We start from the raw sequence: 19,203 nt of genomic DNA on the forward strand, positions 1-19,203 counted from the left end.
TGCCAGTTGGTTGCCGTGGGCAAAAACTACAGGATTTTTCTGTTGCATTATTTTTTTTTAATAAATGTTTATACAACTTTTTTGTTCTTTTATCTATTAGGAGCTGATAGCACTTGGACTCAGTAATCTAGCTGGGAGCTTCTTCCACTGTTTTGCTGTCACCACCTCAATGTCCAGAAGCCTTGTGCAGGAAAGCACTGGAGGCAACACCCAGGTAACTCCTACATTATTACACATTTACACTGTTTCCTGCTAGAAGACAAAGTATTTACTTCCCTCTGCTGTAATTTCTTTTTACTGCAGTATAACTACTCTGCTATATTGCCTTTGCAATAAAGTTGGGAATGGGGATTGGGGAGGGGTTCCCAAGTTACATCTCTGCTAAGTTCACATATGTTATCTGGCATTGCCCACACACTGTCAAGACAAGACTCCATATTTGCTGCTGTGCGCATTGCAGGATTGCCTCTCCATTGGTGCGCAGAGGTGCCTGGGATTTTCTCGCAGCCTAGCAATGCCCCTGTCCTTGGTAGCCATGTGGATGAACCATCAATGTGAACTCAGCCTGATGCTTTGACAGTCGTCCCTCTCATTAGTTTCTCTTTCCTTGTCCCTTTTCTGTCACCTCTGCCCCATCCCTCTCATCAAAACAGCAGGAAGCCTTGTTCAGATATTTAAACTGTACCCCACTAAACCTTTTATTTTCAGATTGCAGGATCTGTGTCAGCCATGATTATTTTGGTCATCATCCTGAAAGCTGGAGAACTATTCACGTGTCTTCCTAAAGTAAGCACACTACTTAAAGAGGAACTCCAGTGAAAATAATGGTATAAAAAAAAAAGTACTTCATTTCTACAATAATTATGTATAAATGATTTAGTCAGTGTTTGCCCATTGGAAAATATTTTAAATCCCTGATTTACATTCTGACATTTATCACACGGTGACATTTTTACTGCTGGCAGGTGATGTCGCTGGAAGTAGCTTCTGCTTGCTTTTTTGGCAGTTGGAAACAGCTGTAAACAGCTATTTCCCACAATGCAACGAGGTTCACAGACAGGAAACTGCCAGGACCAGGGTCCTCACAGTTTCCTGTGGGGGGGGATTCAAGACAATATCAGCCATACAGAGCCCCCTGATGATCCGTTTGTGAAAAGGAATAGATTTCTCATGTAAAAGGGGGTATCAGCTACTGATTGGGATGAATTCTTGGTTACGATTTCTCTTTAAATATTTTGAATGCATCTAAATCAAAATGCTCAAGCCTCTTGTTTGAATTATGTAGATCTAAGGTCATATAACAGCATACTGTAATGACATTCCCTATTCCTGCCCCAACCATGCTACAGTGTCTCTCAGCCAGGTCAATCTGTCTGTTTATTGGTGGCTTCATATATTCCCATGTTAAACTAAGTACACACTTTACGGATCATTCTAGGTGGCAGTTTAGTGATGGGCTGTGTACAGACACAGTGTACTGTACAGCGTACTGCTCTATAGAGATAGGAGGGGTGGATATGTAAGTGGCACCATACTGCAGATCTTCCATGCAGGAGCAATTGGCATCAGATAAAGCCAATGCATCCTGGTTAATGTATGGTCCAGTTGAAAAACAGAACATGTGTACACACAGTACTTATTTAAAGGACCAGTATCATGAAAATCACAACATTTTAAATACATTTAAACACATACAAATATAAAGTTCTTCCAGAGTAAAATGAGACGTAAATTACTTTTCTCCTATGTTGCTATCACTTACAGTAGGTAATAGAAATCTGACAGAGCTGAAAGGTTTTGGACTAGCCCATCTCCTCATTGGGGATTACCGGGTTTTCGTTATTTTCAAAAGCACTTAGTGAATTGCACTTGCCCAGACTAACTGCCAAACAAAAGTGTGCAGCGAGCAGGTAGTCTGGCCAGCATCTTTGTAAAATCTTTTTCAGGGCTGGAACCCACAAGAGCGTTTTTTGAGCATTTTGGCAGCGCTGCGATACGCTAGCGTCTTGCCAAAACGCTCAGCTGATGTTAATGGATAGGGCAACTTCCACAGGAGCGTTTGCGTTTCCCAGAAACGCAAACTCAGGACCTGCAGCATTTTGGGAGCGTTAGCGCTTCAATGTAAAGTATTGAAACGCTAGCAGAAACGCTCAGCAAAACCTAAACTGAGCGGTTTTGCTAGCGTTTTGCGGTTCAGCACACTGTAACAAAATTAAAAAAAATTCACAGGACCAATCAGGATAAAAACGCGAAACGCAAAACGCTACACAACCGCTGAGCAAAAAAATACACGTTGCAAAACGCGACCGAAAATGCGCATGAATCCGCTTGCACACCGCTCAGACAAAACGCTAGCGGTTGCGTTTTGCGTTTGCGGATTTCAGTGGGTTCCAGGCCTCAGGGAGTGTCTTTATAAAGAATAAAGGCCATGTTGAGAATTCCCCATGAAGAGATGGACTAGCCCAAAACCTGTTAGTTCTGTCAGATTTCTACTACTTACTGTAAGTGACAGCAACATAGGAGAAAAGTCATTTATTGTTTATGTTTCTCTGGAAGAAACATACTCCTTTCTCTGGAAGAAACATACTCCTTATTTGTGTACATGTATTTTAAATTTTCCTAGAGCTACCATCATAGGGGGTAAGTATTCTTAGTTATGAACTCAGGTTTACAACTTTGGTCTATTTATAAAGATTGGTCAATCAAAACAACAATAGGTGGAGCTTTAAAAAAAAAAATCGACATATCCTGTTTTAGTTGTGATATTAAATATTTTCCTGATAATGAAAAAATAATAAGAAGAATACAAAAGATAATCAAACAAAAAAAGGCACACAGATTGTAGTTCCTTTAAAAATTCACTATGCACACTTCACAGATACTCAGTAGTTTTAGTGTAAGGCCACATACACACATCAGACCATAGTCTTTGGAAAATGAAAGATCACAGACCAATCTTACCACCCTTCCTGTAGTATAAGAGCCATACTCTACACGGTCTTTTCTATGGAGCTGAACTCCCCATCAGAAAAAAAATCTTTGCAAGGTGCTGCACACACCGATGCTGTACAGACACAAAAGATCAGTATCTGCAAAAGATCTGTTCCTGCCAAAAATCCATTCCTGCAAATTGCAATAATAGTCTATGACAGTGTTTCTCAACATTTTATTGGTATGTACCCCTTTTAAAACCATATACTCACGAAGTACCCCCTAGCATAGTAAACATTATCACAAGTACCCCTTGACAAATATATATACAATCGTAGTACATTATAATTGGTTTTAAACCATTTCCAAGCTTTTACTATTGCTTTTAATTAGCTAAAATACTAATTTGGTGTTGTTTAAATAAGATTTTCATTTTCTAAAACTATAAATGTGTTATTCTTGGTTAAGTATATCAAGCCCGAGTACCCCCTGGAACATTCAGAAGTACCCCCTGGGGTACGCGTACCACAGGTTGAGAAACTATGGTCTATGAGATCTGCAGATCATCATACACACATGATTTAACTGACATTCATCTGCAGATCAAGCAATCATCCGCACATCTGAAAATCCATCCTGGTGGATCTGATCTGCAGATGAATGTCAGTTAAATCATGTGTGTATGATGATCTGCAGATCTCATAGACTATCATTGCAATTTACAGGCAGGGCCGGCCCGCTCATGAGGCGGGGTGAAACTTTTGCCTCAGGCGGCAAATTTCTAGGGGCGGCATCCGCCCGTCGGTGGGTGCGGGGAGCCGGCCGCCCAGCTGGAGGGGTAGCGGGCAGGACGGGGGTATTGGGCCTAGCGGCGGGGAGGGGGGTCGGACCCCCCCCTCCCTCGCCTGGGTCCCCCGTCCTCCGCTCCCCTCCAGCATAAATACATCAGAAGCGCAACTCGTAAGAGGCAGTGGGCGGGGAGGACTTACCTCTTCCTCGATCCAGCGTGCGCTCCACTGACGTCACTTCCTGCAACGCCGCCCACTGTATTGTAAATGGACGGCGCTGCAGGAAGGGACATCAGTGGAGCGCACGCTGGATCGAGCGAGATAGAGGTGAGTCCTCCCCGCCCACTGCCTCTTACGAGAGTTGCGCTTCTGATGTATTTAAGGCTGGAGGGGAGCGGAGGACGGGGGACCCAGGCGAGGGGGGGGGGGTCCGACCCCCCTCCCCGCCGCTAGGCCCAATACCCCCGCCCTGCCCGCTACCCCTCCAGCTCGGTGGCGGCAGCAATAATTTTTTCAAAATTTGCCTCAGGCGGCAAAAAGTCTAGGGCCGGCCCTGTTTACAGGAATGGATTTTTGGCAGAAAAGATCTTTTGCAGCTACAGATCTTTTAAAGTGTGTGCAGCATTGGTGTGTGCAGCATCTTGCAAAGATTTTTTTCTGATGGGGAGTTCAGCTCCATAGAAAAGACTGTGTAGAGTATGGCTCTCATACTACATGAAGGGTGGTAAGATTGGTCTGTGATCTTTCATTTTCCAAAGACTATGGTCTGATGTGTGTATGCACCTTTAGGCCTTTCCCCCTTTCACTATTACTATTTTGGCTGTCTTTAATAGAAAATAAAAACAAAATGAAAAAGCTATATTGAAATTTAATATTTTCCCAATAATGCAAAATCAGTAATAAATAAAATAATACAAATTAAAAAAAATAACTAAACAAAAACGAAAAACAAAATTATAGTCATTTTAAAAATGTTTTAGCGGCAGGCCTTTTACCCCCTTACCTATTATCGTTTCAGCTGCCCTGTTTAATAAAAAAAATAAAGGTGAAAATGTTATATTGATGTTTAATATTTTCCTAATGATGCAAAAAATAATAAAAAAAAGCACAATACAAAGATCTAAAATAAAAAATTGAAAAAAATTATAGTTCCTTTAAAAAATCTCTATAATACACTTCTTAGATATGCGGTAGTTTTTGTGGAAGGCCTTTTGCCCCCTCACTATTACCATTTTGGTTGTCATGTGTAATAAAAATAATTAAAAAAAAAAAAACATAAAGTTTCTTTTTGATCTCTACAAACACAACTCTTCTTGCTTCCCTTATTAGGCCATTCTATCTGCGATTGTCATCGCCAACCTGAAAGGCATGTACAAACAATTCATGGATATTTCCTTCTTATGGCGAACAAACAAGTATGATTTGGTAAGTAGAAAAACAGAATAAGGCCCAGTGCACACCGAGCGGTTTTTGGAGCGATCCGCCGGCCGCATCCGCCTCTAAAAACGCTTGGCTAATGTATTGCAATGGGATGGTGCACACCGGCGGTTTGCGTTTTTTGCCAAGCCGCAAACGCGCCTCCTGCTGCGCGTTTGCGGTTTTCGGAAGCGTTTCGTCCTCAATGTAAAGTATAGGAAAACCGCAAACCGCTCTGAAAAACACTACTTCAGAGCGGTTTGCCAGGCATTTTTGTTACAGAAGCTGTTCAGTAACAGCTTTTACTGTAACAATATGTGTAATCTGCTACACAAAAACGCACCCAAAACCGCTAGGTATGTTTAGAAAACCTCTCTAAACATGCCTAGAATCGCTCTGAAATCAGCTCCCAAAACCGCTAGCGTATTGCGGATCTGCTAGCGGTTTTGGTGTGCACTGGGCCTAAGTAAAGAATGATGTCACCAGTAAAGATGATCAATGAGATACAAATAATTTTTCCTTGCATTCAAACGTCATGCAAATGGTTTGCAACTTCAACTTGGACCAATATAGAATGACAGAAAGCCATTCTGATTGGTGCAATTTAAAGCTGCATACAATTTACATGAAATTTGAATGCAAGTAGAATTTTTTTGCATCTCACTGATCATCCCTATTCACCAGCAATGGCATAGCTAAAGGTGCGTACACACATGCGACTATAGTCGTTTGTAACGATCGTTCCCCGATCTTTACCAACGACGATCGTTACAAAAAACGAACCACCGACTATTAAGGCAAACGACGAACGAGCCAAATCGCTACAAAAGAAAGTTCTGTCTCGGCGGATTTTAACCAACGACGATCGTTTGCAAAAGTAGTACATCGTTGGAAACGGTCGTTCGTACTAGGCTTGACATGCGCATTTCACTATTTCTCTGTGAAACTTCTCATTTTTATGCGCAGGCGCAATAGTTGCTTTACATGATGTAACGTTCGTTCTAACGATCAGATCGTTACACACCTTTTAAAACTATCTTTACTTAGGTCGTTCTTTCATCAATTAAAAGTTCGTTCGTCGTTCTCAACGAACGATCGTTGTCGCATGTGTGTACGTAGCATTAGCCATCTTTTCCACGAACTGTTGACAGGCAGTGAAATGCCTCTCAAACTCTCACACCTGCTGACTGCTGCCTGGTAACTGCTTGTTGCTGCCTGGTAACTGCTTGCTGCTGCCTGGTAACTGCTTGCTGAGCACACAGTTCAACAGTTCATGGAAAAGAGGCCTAAAGATTCAAGATTCAAGCACTTTATTGTCATTGTTCAACACAATGATACTTAAGTGCAATGACAGTATTATATATTAGAGATGATCATAATCAGCTAATTACAAATACGTGAAATTTTATGTAAATTTTTGCAATTACGCCCATACATAATTACAATTGAATTTGTAAATTCAACTGATTTCGTGTAATCATTCTTAATTTCTACGTAATTTTCACGAAATTCAGTGCTGACTTTAGTCAGTGGCGTAGCTAAGGAGCTGTGGGCCCCGATGCAAGTTTTACATTGGGGCCCCCCAAGCACTCTATACATAACAATTGATACGGCGCACCAAAACCTGCCAATGGCTACTACAGTGTCAGAGGAGCAAGAAGGGGATGGGGAACAGTTTGTTAATGATTACCATTATTCAAAGTATCTATAGAAGTGATTATTATGAGCACAGGACCAATAGAGAGCTAATACTGCAGTTGAGGGAAGGTCCTTCGGGGCTCAAGGGCTCCAATGCGGTCGCAACCTCTGCAACCCCTACTGCTACGCCCCTGACTTTAGTGCTGAATAGCAAACCTCATACATACATACAAAAAAAAAAAAATCAAATAGACTGTCGCTTTTGATACAATTGATTTTAAAAATGCAAAGGAAAAATAATTTTTAAACTCAGAAAAATTTCTTTAACATTTTTGGATTTTCTTTCTCTTACTTGTACCCACGATTCTCCTTAAAGAGAAACAGAAGCCAGTTTGTTAAAACTCCACCATCCTGCGGCAGAACGAGGGTCTTTACCCCCCAAATCCCCTGGGGCACACAGCGGGGAGCGCTTCCGTGAGAGGCAGAGCTTTCAGCTGTAGCCCTGCCTCTACATGCGTCTATCAGTGCTGATTGCTGCCTCTCCCCGCCCCTCTCAGTCTTCCTTCACTGAGAGGGGCGGGGAGAGGCGGAGATCCGTGGCTGATTGACGCACATGGAGGCAGAGCTGCAGCCGAAAGCTCTGCCTCCATGAGCAGCAAAAGCCACGACCAAGAAAGTCGTGGATTTTGCACAGGGGATTTGGGAGGTAAAGACCCCTCGTTCTGCCCCTCGTTTTAACAGGGGCAAACATGCCTCATATAAATAAAAGGTAAACAGATGTTTTTAAACTGGCTTCAGTGTCTCTTTAACATATTTAGCAATGTTGGTGGCAATAGCATCTATGGGGGCTTTTCTAATAATAAGTCGGCAAAAAATTAAGCGAAAATTACGCAAAATTATGAATGATTACAATGACAGACTAAATGAATTACGATTTTTCCTGAAATGTTGTATTGTAATTACGAAATGAATTTACAAAGCGACATTACACATTTGTGCTCATCACTATTATGTATTTCAATGTATTATCATTGTGGTGCTTTTGATAATCTGTATGGTGTTCCTATCCAGACTATTTCCTCTTGTTCACTGGGAGATTTTTCTTTAATAGGGATGGTCAATGATATGCAAATAATTCAGAGTTAATCCTAGATTATGTAAATTTTGTGTGCAAATTTATGCAGCTTGTAAATGGAAATTCACCTCAGCGGGATTTGATTGGTCCATTTTCAAGCTGCATAAATTTGTATACAGCATTTGCATAATTCTGCGTCAACTCAGAATTGCATCTTTTTGACCATTCCCTAGCACTCATTACTAGACAGGTGCACTTTTTACCTCAGTAACGTTTTTCGTATCCAGTCACCCGCAGTTTCCTCTCTGTTCCAGCTAATATGGTTGGTGACCTTCTTCTCCACCGTCTGTCTCAACCTGGACATCGGGCTGGCAGTGTCCGTCGTGTTTGGCTTATTCACGGTGACTTTCAGGACCCAGCTGTGAGTTTTATAAGGAAGAAGATGAGTCTAGCAAACCTGTAACCAAAGATACAAAGGAAAAGATACTTACCTCAGTAGACGCATTCCTCTGGAGCATCCTCCTGCAGCCCACTGCTTCTTCTTTGCAGCTGCGATCTTATCCATGTGCAAACGCAGTCACACCGTGCAGGCGCAATTATTGCCTGCATCTAGTCGCTTTGTGCAGTGGTGTAACTACAAATCATGTGGACCTCCAGCAAAACTTTGATGGGGTCCCCATTGTTCACACCCCTTCCCTTGCCTACCCCTGGTGACCCTCACACCTGGGAGGGAGGGGTCCTGTAAGTGTCATAAACAGTGTGGCCATCATAATCTTCACACCCATAATAAGTGTAGCTGCAAAAGACACCTGATCTGGAGGATGGACTTTATCAGAGGGAGTGAAATGGTAGTTGGGACCCACTTACAGCTCTGGGCCCACCTGCAGTTGCAGGGCCTGCTCCTTTGTAGTTACACCCCTGGCTCTGTGCTACTGCGCTGCCAGGGGTCATCTTGCACCTGGGCTAAAGCCTGGAACACACTTTCAATTATGATTGGCTAATCACTGAAAAATGTTACCACCTCCATATAGTATGAGGCTGGGAAGACACTTGGCAGTGTGTGAAAGGTCGCATTTTCTGTCATGTGCGTTAGTGCACGTTCAGTGCATTTGCGTTTTTTCCCTTGCACATGCATTTTTCTTGCATTGTAATTAGTTTGCGGTTCGCATATACAAAACACATATGCATTTTGTATGCGTTTTGCATGCGTTTTTTAATATGCATTTTATGCAAATCACTAGGAAGTCAATAGGAAGCGGAAATACATCATCAAACTTGTTTTTTTTTTGTTTGTTTTTGTTTCTTAAACACATAAAAATGCATGCAAAATGCACTAAAATGCAATACCTCTGCGTCACCATTGATTTTCATTATGTGCGTTTTTGGAAAATATGCGACAAACCCAGTGTTTTTCAAAACGCACATTGCAAAACGCAAGTAGATGCCTTTTGACATGTGGCCCATTGACTTGCATTATGTGCGTTTTTGCTGCGTTTTCCGCAACGCTTGCGTTTCTGCTTAGTGTGTTCCCAGCCTAAGGCCTGGAACCCACTGAAATCCGAAAAAGCAAAACGCAACCGCTAGCGTTTTGTCTGAGCGGTTTGCAAGCGGATTCATGCACGTTTTCGGTCGCGTTTTGCAACAGTGTATTTTTTTTGCTCAGCGGTTGTGTAGCGTTTTGCATTTCGCGTTTTTATCCTGATTGGTCCTCTGAATTATTTTTAATTTTGTTACAGTGTGCTGAACCGCAAAACGCTAGCAAAACCGCTCAGTTTAGGTTTTGCTGAGCGTTTCTGCTAGCGTTTCAATACTTTACATTGAAGCGCTAACACTCCCAAAATGCTGCAGGTCCTGCGTTTGCGTTTCTGGGAAACGCAAACGCTCCTGTGGAAGTTGCCCCATCCATTAACATCAGCTGAGCGTTTTGGCAAAACGCTAGCGTATCGCAGCGCTGCCAAAATGCTCAAAAAAACGCTCTTGTGGGTTCCAGCCCTAATGCTACGTACACACATGCGACAACGATCGTTCGTTGAGGACGACGAACGAACTTTTAATTGATGAAAGAACAACCTAAGTAAAGTTAGTTTTAAAAGGTGTGTAACGATCTGATCGTTAGAACGAACGTTACATCACGTAAAGCAACTATTGCGCCTGCGCATAAAAATGAGAAGTTTCATGGAGAAATTGTGATATGCGCATGTCAAGCCTAGTACGAACGACCGTTTCCAACGATGTACTACTTTTGCAAACGATCGTCGTTGGTTAAAATCCGCCGAGACAGAACTTTCTTTTGGAGCGATTTGGCTCGTTCGTCGTTTGCCTTAATAGTCGTTGGTTCGTTTTTTGTAACGATCGTCGTTGGTAAAGATCGGGGAACGATCGTTACAAACGACTATAGTCGCATGTGTGTACGCACCTTAAGGGTTTACCTACACAATGGGCTCTATTCCCAAAACTTATCATAAATGACTTATTTATCACCTAATTGAAAAAATTACCTTTCAGCACATTTACAAAATAATCACTCAAAGTAAGTTGTTCCTGATTCTCTATTCGCAATCGCTAGCGTTTTGTATGAGCGTTTTGTAAGAGATTTCATGAGCGTTTTCTGTCGATTTGGCTAGCGATTTTAAAACGTGTAAGCATTTTGCCAGCAATTGTGTAGCGATTTTGGTTTTTAATTCTGATTGGTCCTTTCAATAAATTTGATTTTTTTTTACAGTGTGCAGTAATTTTACAACGCTAGCAAAATCGCTCTGTGTAGGTTTTGACGAGCGATTATGCCAGTGTTTATATACTTTCATTGCAGAAATGTTAATGCTAAACGCTAAAAATGCTGCACGTCCTGCTTTTGCAATTTTGGTAATCGCAATCGCTCCAGTGGAATTTGGCCCATCCATTAACATTAGCTGAGCATTTAGGGAAATCGCTAGCGTTTTGAATCGCTCCCTAAATGCTCACAAAATCGCTTTAGTGGGTTCCAGCCCTAATATATGGAGGTGGTAAAATTGGTCAGGGATTGGGCAATCATAATTGAATGTGTGTACCAGGCTTTATTTGTACTGCTTAGTAGAAGCAGTAGAGTGTTGTACCTTGTTAGCCATCAGTCTGATGGAGGCTTCATAGCCGAAAGCGCACTGCTTTAATCTCTTTTACTTACTTAACTTTGTTCTAAGTTAGCCAATAAATAGTATCATTTTTATGGCTTAACAATTATTTGATGCTGTTGTTACAGACCTCATTACTCAGTTTTGGGACAAGTTGCAGAAACGGATATCTACAGAGACGCAGAAGAAAATAACTTGGTAATTGTTTTTACTAATAGTGCTCCAGAAATTGCCAGTGCTATATGAATGCCTAATAATAATAATAATAATAATAATAATAATAATAATAATAATAATAATAATAATACTGTACCCATAACGTTAACTTTACCACTGAGGGGCTTTACCCCTTGAGCACCAGAGCAATTTTCACCTTTCAGCGCACCTTCCATTCATTTGTCTATAACTTTATCATTACTTATCACAATGAAATAAACTATATCTTGTTTTTTTCGCCACCAATTAGGCTTTCTTTAGGTGGGACATTATGCCAAGAATTATTTTATTTTAAATGTGTTTTAATGGGAAAATAGGAAAAAATGTGGGGAAAAAATTGATTTTTCAGTTTTCGGCCTTTATAGTTTTTAAATAATGCATGCTACTGTAATTAAAACCCATGAAATGTATTTGCCAATTTGTCCCGGTTATAAAACCGTTTAAATTATGTCCCTATTACAATGTTTGGCGCCAATATTTTATTTGGAAATAAAGGTGCATTTTTTCAGTTTTGCGTCCATCCCTAATTACAAGCCCATAGTTTATAAAGTAACAGTGTTATACCCTCTTGACATAAATATTTAAAAAGTTCAGTCTCTAAAGTAACTATTTATGTATTTTCTTTAATTGTATTTTTTTGTTTTAATTACCAAAAAAAAAAATTGGGGAGTGTGGGAGGTAATGAGTTAATTTTTAATGTTTAACTAATGTATTTGTATATGAAAAATGCTTTAGGGTGTAGTTTTACTATTTGGCCACAAGATGGCCACAGTGAGTTTTTATTTATGCGACCTGCAAGCGTACAGGAAGTTCAGGGAGGCTGGGCAAGTTTGTTTTTTTTCACAATGATCGCGCTGCTTCTCGTAGAAGCAGCTGATCATTGCGGGGGGCTTAGATCAACGAACGGGAAAGGTTTTTCCCGTTCATTGATCTCCGGGCGAGCAAGCGGCGGCGTGCACGAGCGCGGGGGCGCGCGGACGAGTGAGCGGGAACGCGGACAGCAGCGGGAGCGGCGTCAGGTACGGATTTCTCCGTCCCTTGGTGGTAACAGGGTGGAAAAAGGGACGGAGAAATCCGTACAACTGGGGGTAAAGTGGTTAAACAACTGCACCCCTTACCTGGGTCAGACTAAATCAGAGTGGTGTTTGCTGAAGGGTTTGTAAATCAGCAGTTAGGGCTGGTGCACACCAAAAAGCACTAGTATAATTGCAAATGCTCACTCATCGCTTTTTTAAGTGATTTTTCTAGGTGTGTGCCTAGCAATTTTTTAATTATGCAGAGCAATTTTTAAAGCATTTTGGTGTAGCGTTTATTTTTTGTTACAGTGGAGTTGTATCTGGTTCTGCAACAAAAATGCTTGGAAAATTGCTCTGATCTAGCGTTTTCTTAAAGGGGGGGCAGATGGGACAAAAAGACATGTTCTCTGCCTAATGGCATGCCTCTGTGTCCCCACACCGCTGCTTTGAGTCCCCCCCCCCATCCGCGCGCCACGATATGCCCCCCTGGGATTGTCGCCATCTTGGAGGTAAACACAGGGGAGTGGCATTCCTTGTTCAAAAAAGCCCGCCAGGGGCGTCCCTACAGGGTTTCCAGCTCTCTCACCCTGCCGGCCGCTCCCACGCCTCCCTGCATGCTGTGAATGAGAGAATTAATCCTCATCCCAGCGTCGTGATCCAGAGGTGACGAAAGTGAAAGCGGGCCAGTGCGGCCCACGGGAATGGCAGTTTTGAAGGCTACCTGATCCGCTCAACCCCCCCCGGATCAGATAGCCTACTTTTTTAAATTTTATGAACCCACCTCGGGCTCTCTTTAACATTGAGGCAGAATAGCTTCAGAAATCAGCAGAAATGCTGCAGGACCCGTGTTTGCGTTTTAGAGAAAATAACATCGCCTTGGTGTAATCCATTCCATTTAAATACATTAGCCAAGTGCTTTTAAAAGTGCTGGTGTTTTTAAAAGTGCTCAGAAGCGCTCTTGATGTGCACTAACCCTTACATGCAGTATTGGACTGGGCTGGAAAAATTTGCCTGTGGCCAGATGGGTCATTTTTTTTTGAGCAGAGAAATCTGATCTTGATCAAAACATTGGAAAGATTTAGCCTACAGGCGGCGCCGGCTATTGGCTGACAACCGGCTCACTGGCCGCCCAATGTGCCCCCACTTTTCTCCCTCCCTCTGCAGAGAATGAGAAGAAACTCACCAGGTCCCGACGTTCCATTGTGACATCTCTCCACAGCAGCGCCCTCCTCTCCTTGGTAACAGCAGTGTCATGTGATGCGCCAGTACATACATGCGTCACATGACATATGCCGCTTTTCCCAATGAGATGAAGCTGGGCACGTGGAGAGATGTCATGCTGGGAAATTAGGACCCGGCGAAATACTCCCCATTAACACTCCGCTCGCCACTCTGCAGAGGGAGGGAACAAATGAACACATTAACTGCCACTGTATACTGGGCTGAGGACTAGACACAAGGGGGGAGGGGACACATCCGATTACCTATGGAGGGGCACATAAGACTATACAGTGGTGGCACATCAGGCTACTTGTCTTTGGTAATATCTTACCTTACCTTGTGTGGTTTTATAAGAAAAGGAAAATATGAAAAGGGGTGTGACTTGGGGTGTGTGGTCTGCGTTAAGGGGCAGAGATTAGTTTACATGCCTACAGGCCTTGCATAGGCTTATGATCATGTTTTCTGACCATTTCAAAAAGAGATCAAATAAAACATAAAACACTTAGTTCTATAATATATATATATTCTTTATTTTTTATTTTCCAATACATCCAATCGGATTTAAAAAAACAAACAAACAAACGAACATAAAAATTGATTTTAAAAAATTGAAATTATTTTTTTTATTTCTTATACTATTGTTTTTCTTAAAAAAAAAATGGAAAATCAATTTTTATTGTATCGTATGTGTGGCCACATTTACAGATATCTGAAGCTGTTTTCTTCTTCCAGGCCAAAGAGATTCCTGGTGTGAAGATCTTTCGGTCGAGCTCGCCAATTTATTTTGCCAACGCAGAGCTTTTCGCTAAAGCACTGAAGATGAAGGTAAAGGATGTCCCCAACTTTAACTAAACTTGACAACACACTCCCACCCACTGTGTGGGTAAAATCTGCTGACTGCTTTAGCTAGGATGAGAGTCACATGACCTGAACCATGACCCTGCTCAGTGAAGTGCTGCCTCTCAGACGGGAAGTACGTCACTGAAGTTTTGTTGCTCTGCGCCTGAAGGCCGCAACCGCGTTCCAGTGCCGCGTTGCTAAATCTAGACTTGCATTGCTGCATAATCCATTTGGTAGACACAAATCTTGTGGCAACGCACTGTAGTTTGTGACGGCCTTGCATCAATTTTGCTACTTCTGACTCACCGCACTGCATCGCCATAGCGTATACATAGCTCCCAACCTAGAGTTAAAAAAAAAAGACAGCATCCTAACCCCACTTCCTTTCCCAGCACAGTAGGGATCAGATTGTTGCCTCCTCTAAGGACAGTTAGGCTAGGTCCACACTAGGCACGGTTTCAGGACGGACACTGCAGTCCGGGATCAGGGGAAGATTAGGGGAAGTACCACCGGACTGCAAACTGATCAAAGTGCATCAGTTTTGCATCAGTTTCCGTTTAGTTTTTCACGGACAGAAAACGTCTCTATCATTAGGAAGGAGTGGGAGGATTTTTTGGGCCAATAATAAATGTCAGGCTATCCGTTTTCTCATCAGTTTTTGTTGCTATTTTGCCTGTGGAACTGGAGATGCGTTTTCTCATTGCTTTTCACTACCCATCCGTGTATCCGTGGTCCGTGAAAATGCAGCAGATCTGGACCTTCCGTTCAGGTTTTGAAAGCGGGTCCCCGCAAACGCAGACGGATCCGTTTTTTTCTTGGGTGAGGACGGCTGCTATTTTTAACATTAGTATCCGGGACTCCATTTTTCATCAGGGCTGAAAAACGCAGCCACGGATACGTTTCCGGATCTAGTGTGGACTAGCCCTTAGTGAAGTGATTGCAAGAATAACATTATAAGCTCCTCTGAGGACTAGGCGAGCGCACATTCGGTGAGTGACAGGCAGCTCAGAGATCACTGTAAATGTGCTTTCCCTGCCCCTTCATCTCTTCAGTGCCAGATCCGGTTGTTAGTAGCCACCCTCTGCTACGTGCAAACTGTGTAGCAGGGTGAATGTTTGGCAGGCTCACTGTTACTACCACCCTGCTGCCCACAGCCTGCCCCTTGCTTTCCTTGTGCCCTAGGCCATGGCCTATGAGGCCTTACCTGAAATCCGACCATGAGTGTAATGGCTAACAGTTCTGTCTCTGACAGAGGAGACCAGGGTTCTTATCTTGTCTCTTCCTAGTCAGTAAGCCAGCACCTATACAGTAAAGGAGTCCTTGGGCAAGACTCCCTAACACTGCTACTGCCTACCGAGCGTGCCCTAGTGACTGCAGTTCAAACGCTTTTGAGTCCATCAGGAGAAAAGCACAATATAAATGTTCTGTGCAGGGGTGTTCCTAGCCCCAAAGAACAGCAGCACGTGCCCCGGATCTATTCTGGAGTGCCCCAGATGTCCCCGGGCAGAGTCAGCTGTGGTGCCTCAATGGGCATGCTGGGTGCTGAGGTGCCATGCTGGGTGCTGTGATGCCTTTATGGGGGCATGCAGGGAGCTGTGGTTCTTCTATAGGGGCATGCTGGGAGCTGTGGTTCTTCTATGTTAAGCTTGGGGGTGTAATCTCCACAGTCAGCATACAACACATAAGCTGACGTGAAGGAGGTACACACACCAGCACAAGGGATCAGGATATCCCCAGTTTAGTGGAGGAGAGGACTGACTCCAATAGGAGATTGTGGTGCACAGAGCCGGTGCAGATCTGAACAGCCACAAACACTTTCGTAATAACGTCTCAGCGCAAAGTAGCGCTGAGCGCATAAACCAGGACTGAGGAGATCAGGACAGGTAGACAGAATGAACGCTTGCTAGCTAGCGATTACTTAGCGACAGCAAGCGTCCAAAACCAGACAGACTGGAATGAGGCAGCCAATGCGTTGCGGCGATGGCGTGCCTCACAAAGACAGGACAGGAGAGACAGGAAATAGCAGGATCGAGATAGATGAACGTAACACAGATAAATATACAATAAGTATGTTTTCCTAGCGTATTACAATTACAGCTATCAATGAAACTATTCGTAACGTCTGACTAACATATGTATATATTGGCAATGAACCGATATATGACATAAGCAGGAACTCTGACTAAGACTGAAGTAATACAGGGAACAGGACTCAGAAGGATTCGCTATCTCTTCGCAGAGATGAACGCAATCCACAAACAGGACCAGGAACAGGATTCAGAAGGATTTGTTATCTCTTCGCAGAGATGAACGCAATCCACAAACAGGACCAGGAACAGGATAACTAGCTCAGCACGGGTGTTCACGATACGCGCAAACTACCAAAACGTGCTGGAAAACTGACTAACTGAACACAGGAAATAAACAGTTCGTGTACGTATATATCAGCGACACTGATATATTAACGTAACACGAATACAAGGAAAATAACAAAATGCGCAAGTATGCGTATATATTGGCGATGAACCAATATATGACACAAGACAAGCAAGTAGCAACTTCTAGAACAAGAGCAGAACTAGGAGGACTCGCTGACCCCTTCGCAGGAGTCAGCGCAGTCCACACGGACCAGGAACGAGGTGGGGCACGAGCAGAGTAACAGATAGAGTCTGAAACTATGATAGCCCATGAGGCATTGCAGGAAGCAGTTCTTTATACTGAGGTCATCCAATGGGAGCAGACCTGCAGATTCCCACACAAGTGAATGGTAATTAATCACAGGCTGATAGCAGGAAAAGGCAGACAATGATATGCAGCCTGCAGGAAAGGGACCGCCCCTCCACTGCAGCAGACAATGTTTGTTTACACAAAAGCATATTAAACTGTCATTAACTTCAGAGCGACTGCAGATGGAATCAGCAACTAGTTTAAGTGCAAACCAAACTATGCAAGCAAATGCATGTAATGACATTAGAACTGCTTGGTTTGCAATACCACTGCAGTCAGCAGTAAACGCTGCAGAAGCGATCATAACATTCTATAGGGGCATGCTGGGAGCTGTGGTGTCTGAATGGGAGGCCCTTGGGAGCATGGGAGGGGGTCCACTAGAAGATCAGTGGCAGGCCAGCCCTCCAGGAGAAAGCCAATACTGCCTGCATAGAAGCCAGATAACTCTGCCTAGTGATGTTTAGGTTACACTGCCTATTTATATAATATGCTGCATTTTCTTTTAATTCATGGAGAAGGGGGCTTCATCCAACATTTTGCTGGGCAGGCCTACTCCTCCCATGACCACACCCACATTCTGATGCGTGGTCACACCCATTTTCAAGCTGGAGTGCCCAAAAAGGAGTCATCAGCCAGTATTAAAGAAAATAAGTGCTACTTACCGGGGGCTTCCTCCAACCCCAAGCTCCCAGCACGTCCCTCGCCTCAGCTCTCCCCGCAGCCGTTTGCTGCAGCTCCGTCCCGGTCCCCGGCGATGGCGTCAGGGTGACCTCCTGGGCTGTCAATCACCGCCAAGTGGGCCGGAGCAGACTGCAGAACTACTGTGCCTGCGGGATCCGCTCCAGCCCACGTGGCGGTGATTGACAGCGCCGCTCTCGCAGGCCTGATGACTCCTTTAATGGTGCCCCAGATCTCTCTCTGGTTCTGTGTTTTGTCTTGTCTCATTTGCTGTCCATAGGGTTCCTTATATTATGGAAATCCATGGAGTTCCTTTGTGCAGTTCAGGGAAATTATTAAGGCAGGAAACACACTTAGTAGAATGGACGGCAAAACATGCATGGCTGCACTGACCATGGAAGTCAATAGCTCTGCTTGGGAAATGCACGTCGTTAACTTTTTCTTATTTTTTCCTGTGATATTAAACCACACAGCTCTCTGATTACCCATGAAATGCGTGTTTGCAACTACATTGCTTTTTGCCCTATGTGAAATATTGTGGAACTAATGCAAAAAGTCATGTTCAGGAATCGCGATTGCAAATGCCAAGCCGCTACGGCCGAAACCCGGGAATCCTGGGAAAGAATGCCCCTGCAGGTGTGTTCCCTGCCTTACAAGGCCAGAGACAGCAATAAAAAAAACCTAACAAGTTCAAATCCAATTCCACAATATTTAAAATAAAAAATTATTTTTACTTGTGCAAAAAATGGCGTCCTATGTGGTGCACAAGCGACACATACACATTACAAAACCCTTTTAACCCAAATTTCAAAACCATGTCTGCAGATGGGAGCCCACGTGGACAAACTTATTGAGAAAAAGAAGAAAGCCGCTCAGAGGAGGAAGAAAGACGTGCAGAAGGTCATGAACCTGGCTAAAATGATACTCGCCAAAGCACAAAAGGTGAGGAACCGGGCTTTTCTCATCACGAAAGACCACTGCATATGTGACCTAATAAAACAGCTTAAAATGGGACGTCCGGTTTAAAACTAAAACCCACCCTATTCGCACAGGCAGCAGAAGTTATAGTGGAGTAGCGGGAATACATGTCTAAAAACTGAACACTTGCCAGAAAGTCTAGGTTTACTATACCCCCTTTATGAAAAACTGCCACGGCAGGTGCCTCATAGTGTGGCCTGAGAAGTATTTTGCTTCCACCTGTGCCACTAAGCCATCCTCCTATCACAGAGAGGTACTCTGCTTTTGCCTGTGCCACTGAGCCAGCCTATCACAGAGAGGTACCCTTCCTCCAACTGTGCAACTGAGCCAGCCTATCACAGAGAGGTACTCTGCTTCTACCTGTGCTACCTGTGTCACTGAGCTAGCCTAACACAGATAGGTACTCGCTCCTGCTTGTGCCATTGAGCTAGCCTTTCTCAGAGAGGTACTCTGCTTCTACCTGTGCCACTGAGCCAGCCTATCACAGAGAGGTACTCTGCTTCTACCTGTGCTACCTGTGTCACTGAGCTAGCCTAACACAGAGAGGTACTCGCTCCTGCTTGTGCCACTGA

At 43.5% G+C, this 19,203-nt stretch overlaps 1 protein-coding gene across 3 annotated transcripts in view; it reads left to right on the plus strand.

The window, feature by feature from the left end:
• LOC137532307 (solute carrier family 26 member 6-like) overlaps window positions 1–19,203 on the plus strand; it is a 55,951-nt gene that overhangs the window by 25,706 nt on the left and 11,042 nt on the right. For 2 of the 3 annotated variants that reach the window (XM_068252697.1, XM_068252698.1), the window contains exons 9-15: window positions 101–214; window positions 709–786; window positions 5,049–5,144; window positions 8,163–8,269; window positions 11,084–11,153; window positions 14,141–14,233; window positions 18,479–18,595. In XM_068252697.1, the coding sequence (XP_068108798.1) occupies window positions 101–214; window positions 709–786; window positions 5,049–5,144; window positions 8,163–8,269; window positions 11,084–11,153; window positions 14,141–14,233; window positions 18,479–18,595 (675 nt within the window). The remainder of the gene's footprint in view (window positions 1–100; window positions 215–708; window positions 787–5,048; window positions 5,145–8,162; window positions 8,270–11,083; window positions 11,154–14,140; window positions 14,234–18,478; window positions 18,596–19,203) is intronic. The other variant, XM_068252699.1, reaches the window with a different exon arrangement.

The sequence above is a fragment of the Hyperolius riggenbachi genome, chromosome 9 (genome assembly GCF_040937935.1).
Source record: "Hyperolius riggenbachi isolate aHypRig1 chromosome 9, aHypRig1.pri, whole genome shotgun sequence".
In the NCBI taxonomy this organism is placed as follows: domain Eukaryota; kingdom Metazoa; phylum Chordata; class Amphibia; order Anura; family Hyperoliidae; genus Hyperolius; species Hyperolius riggenbachi.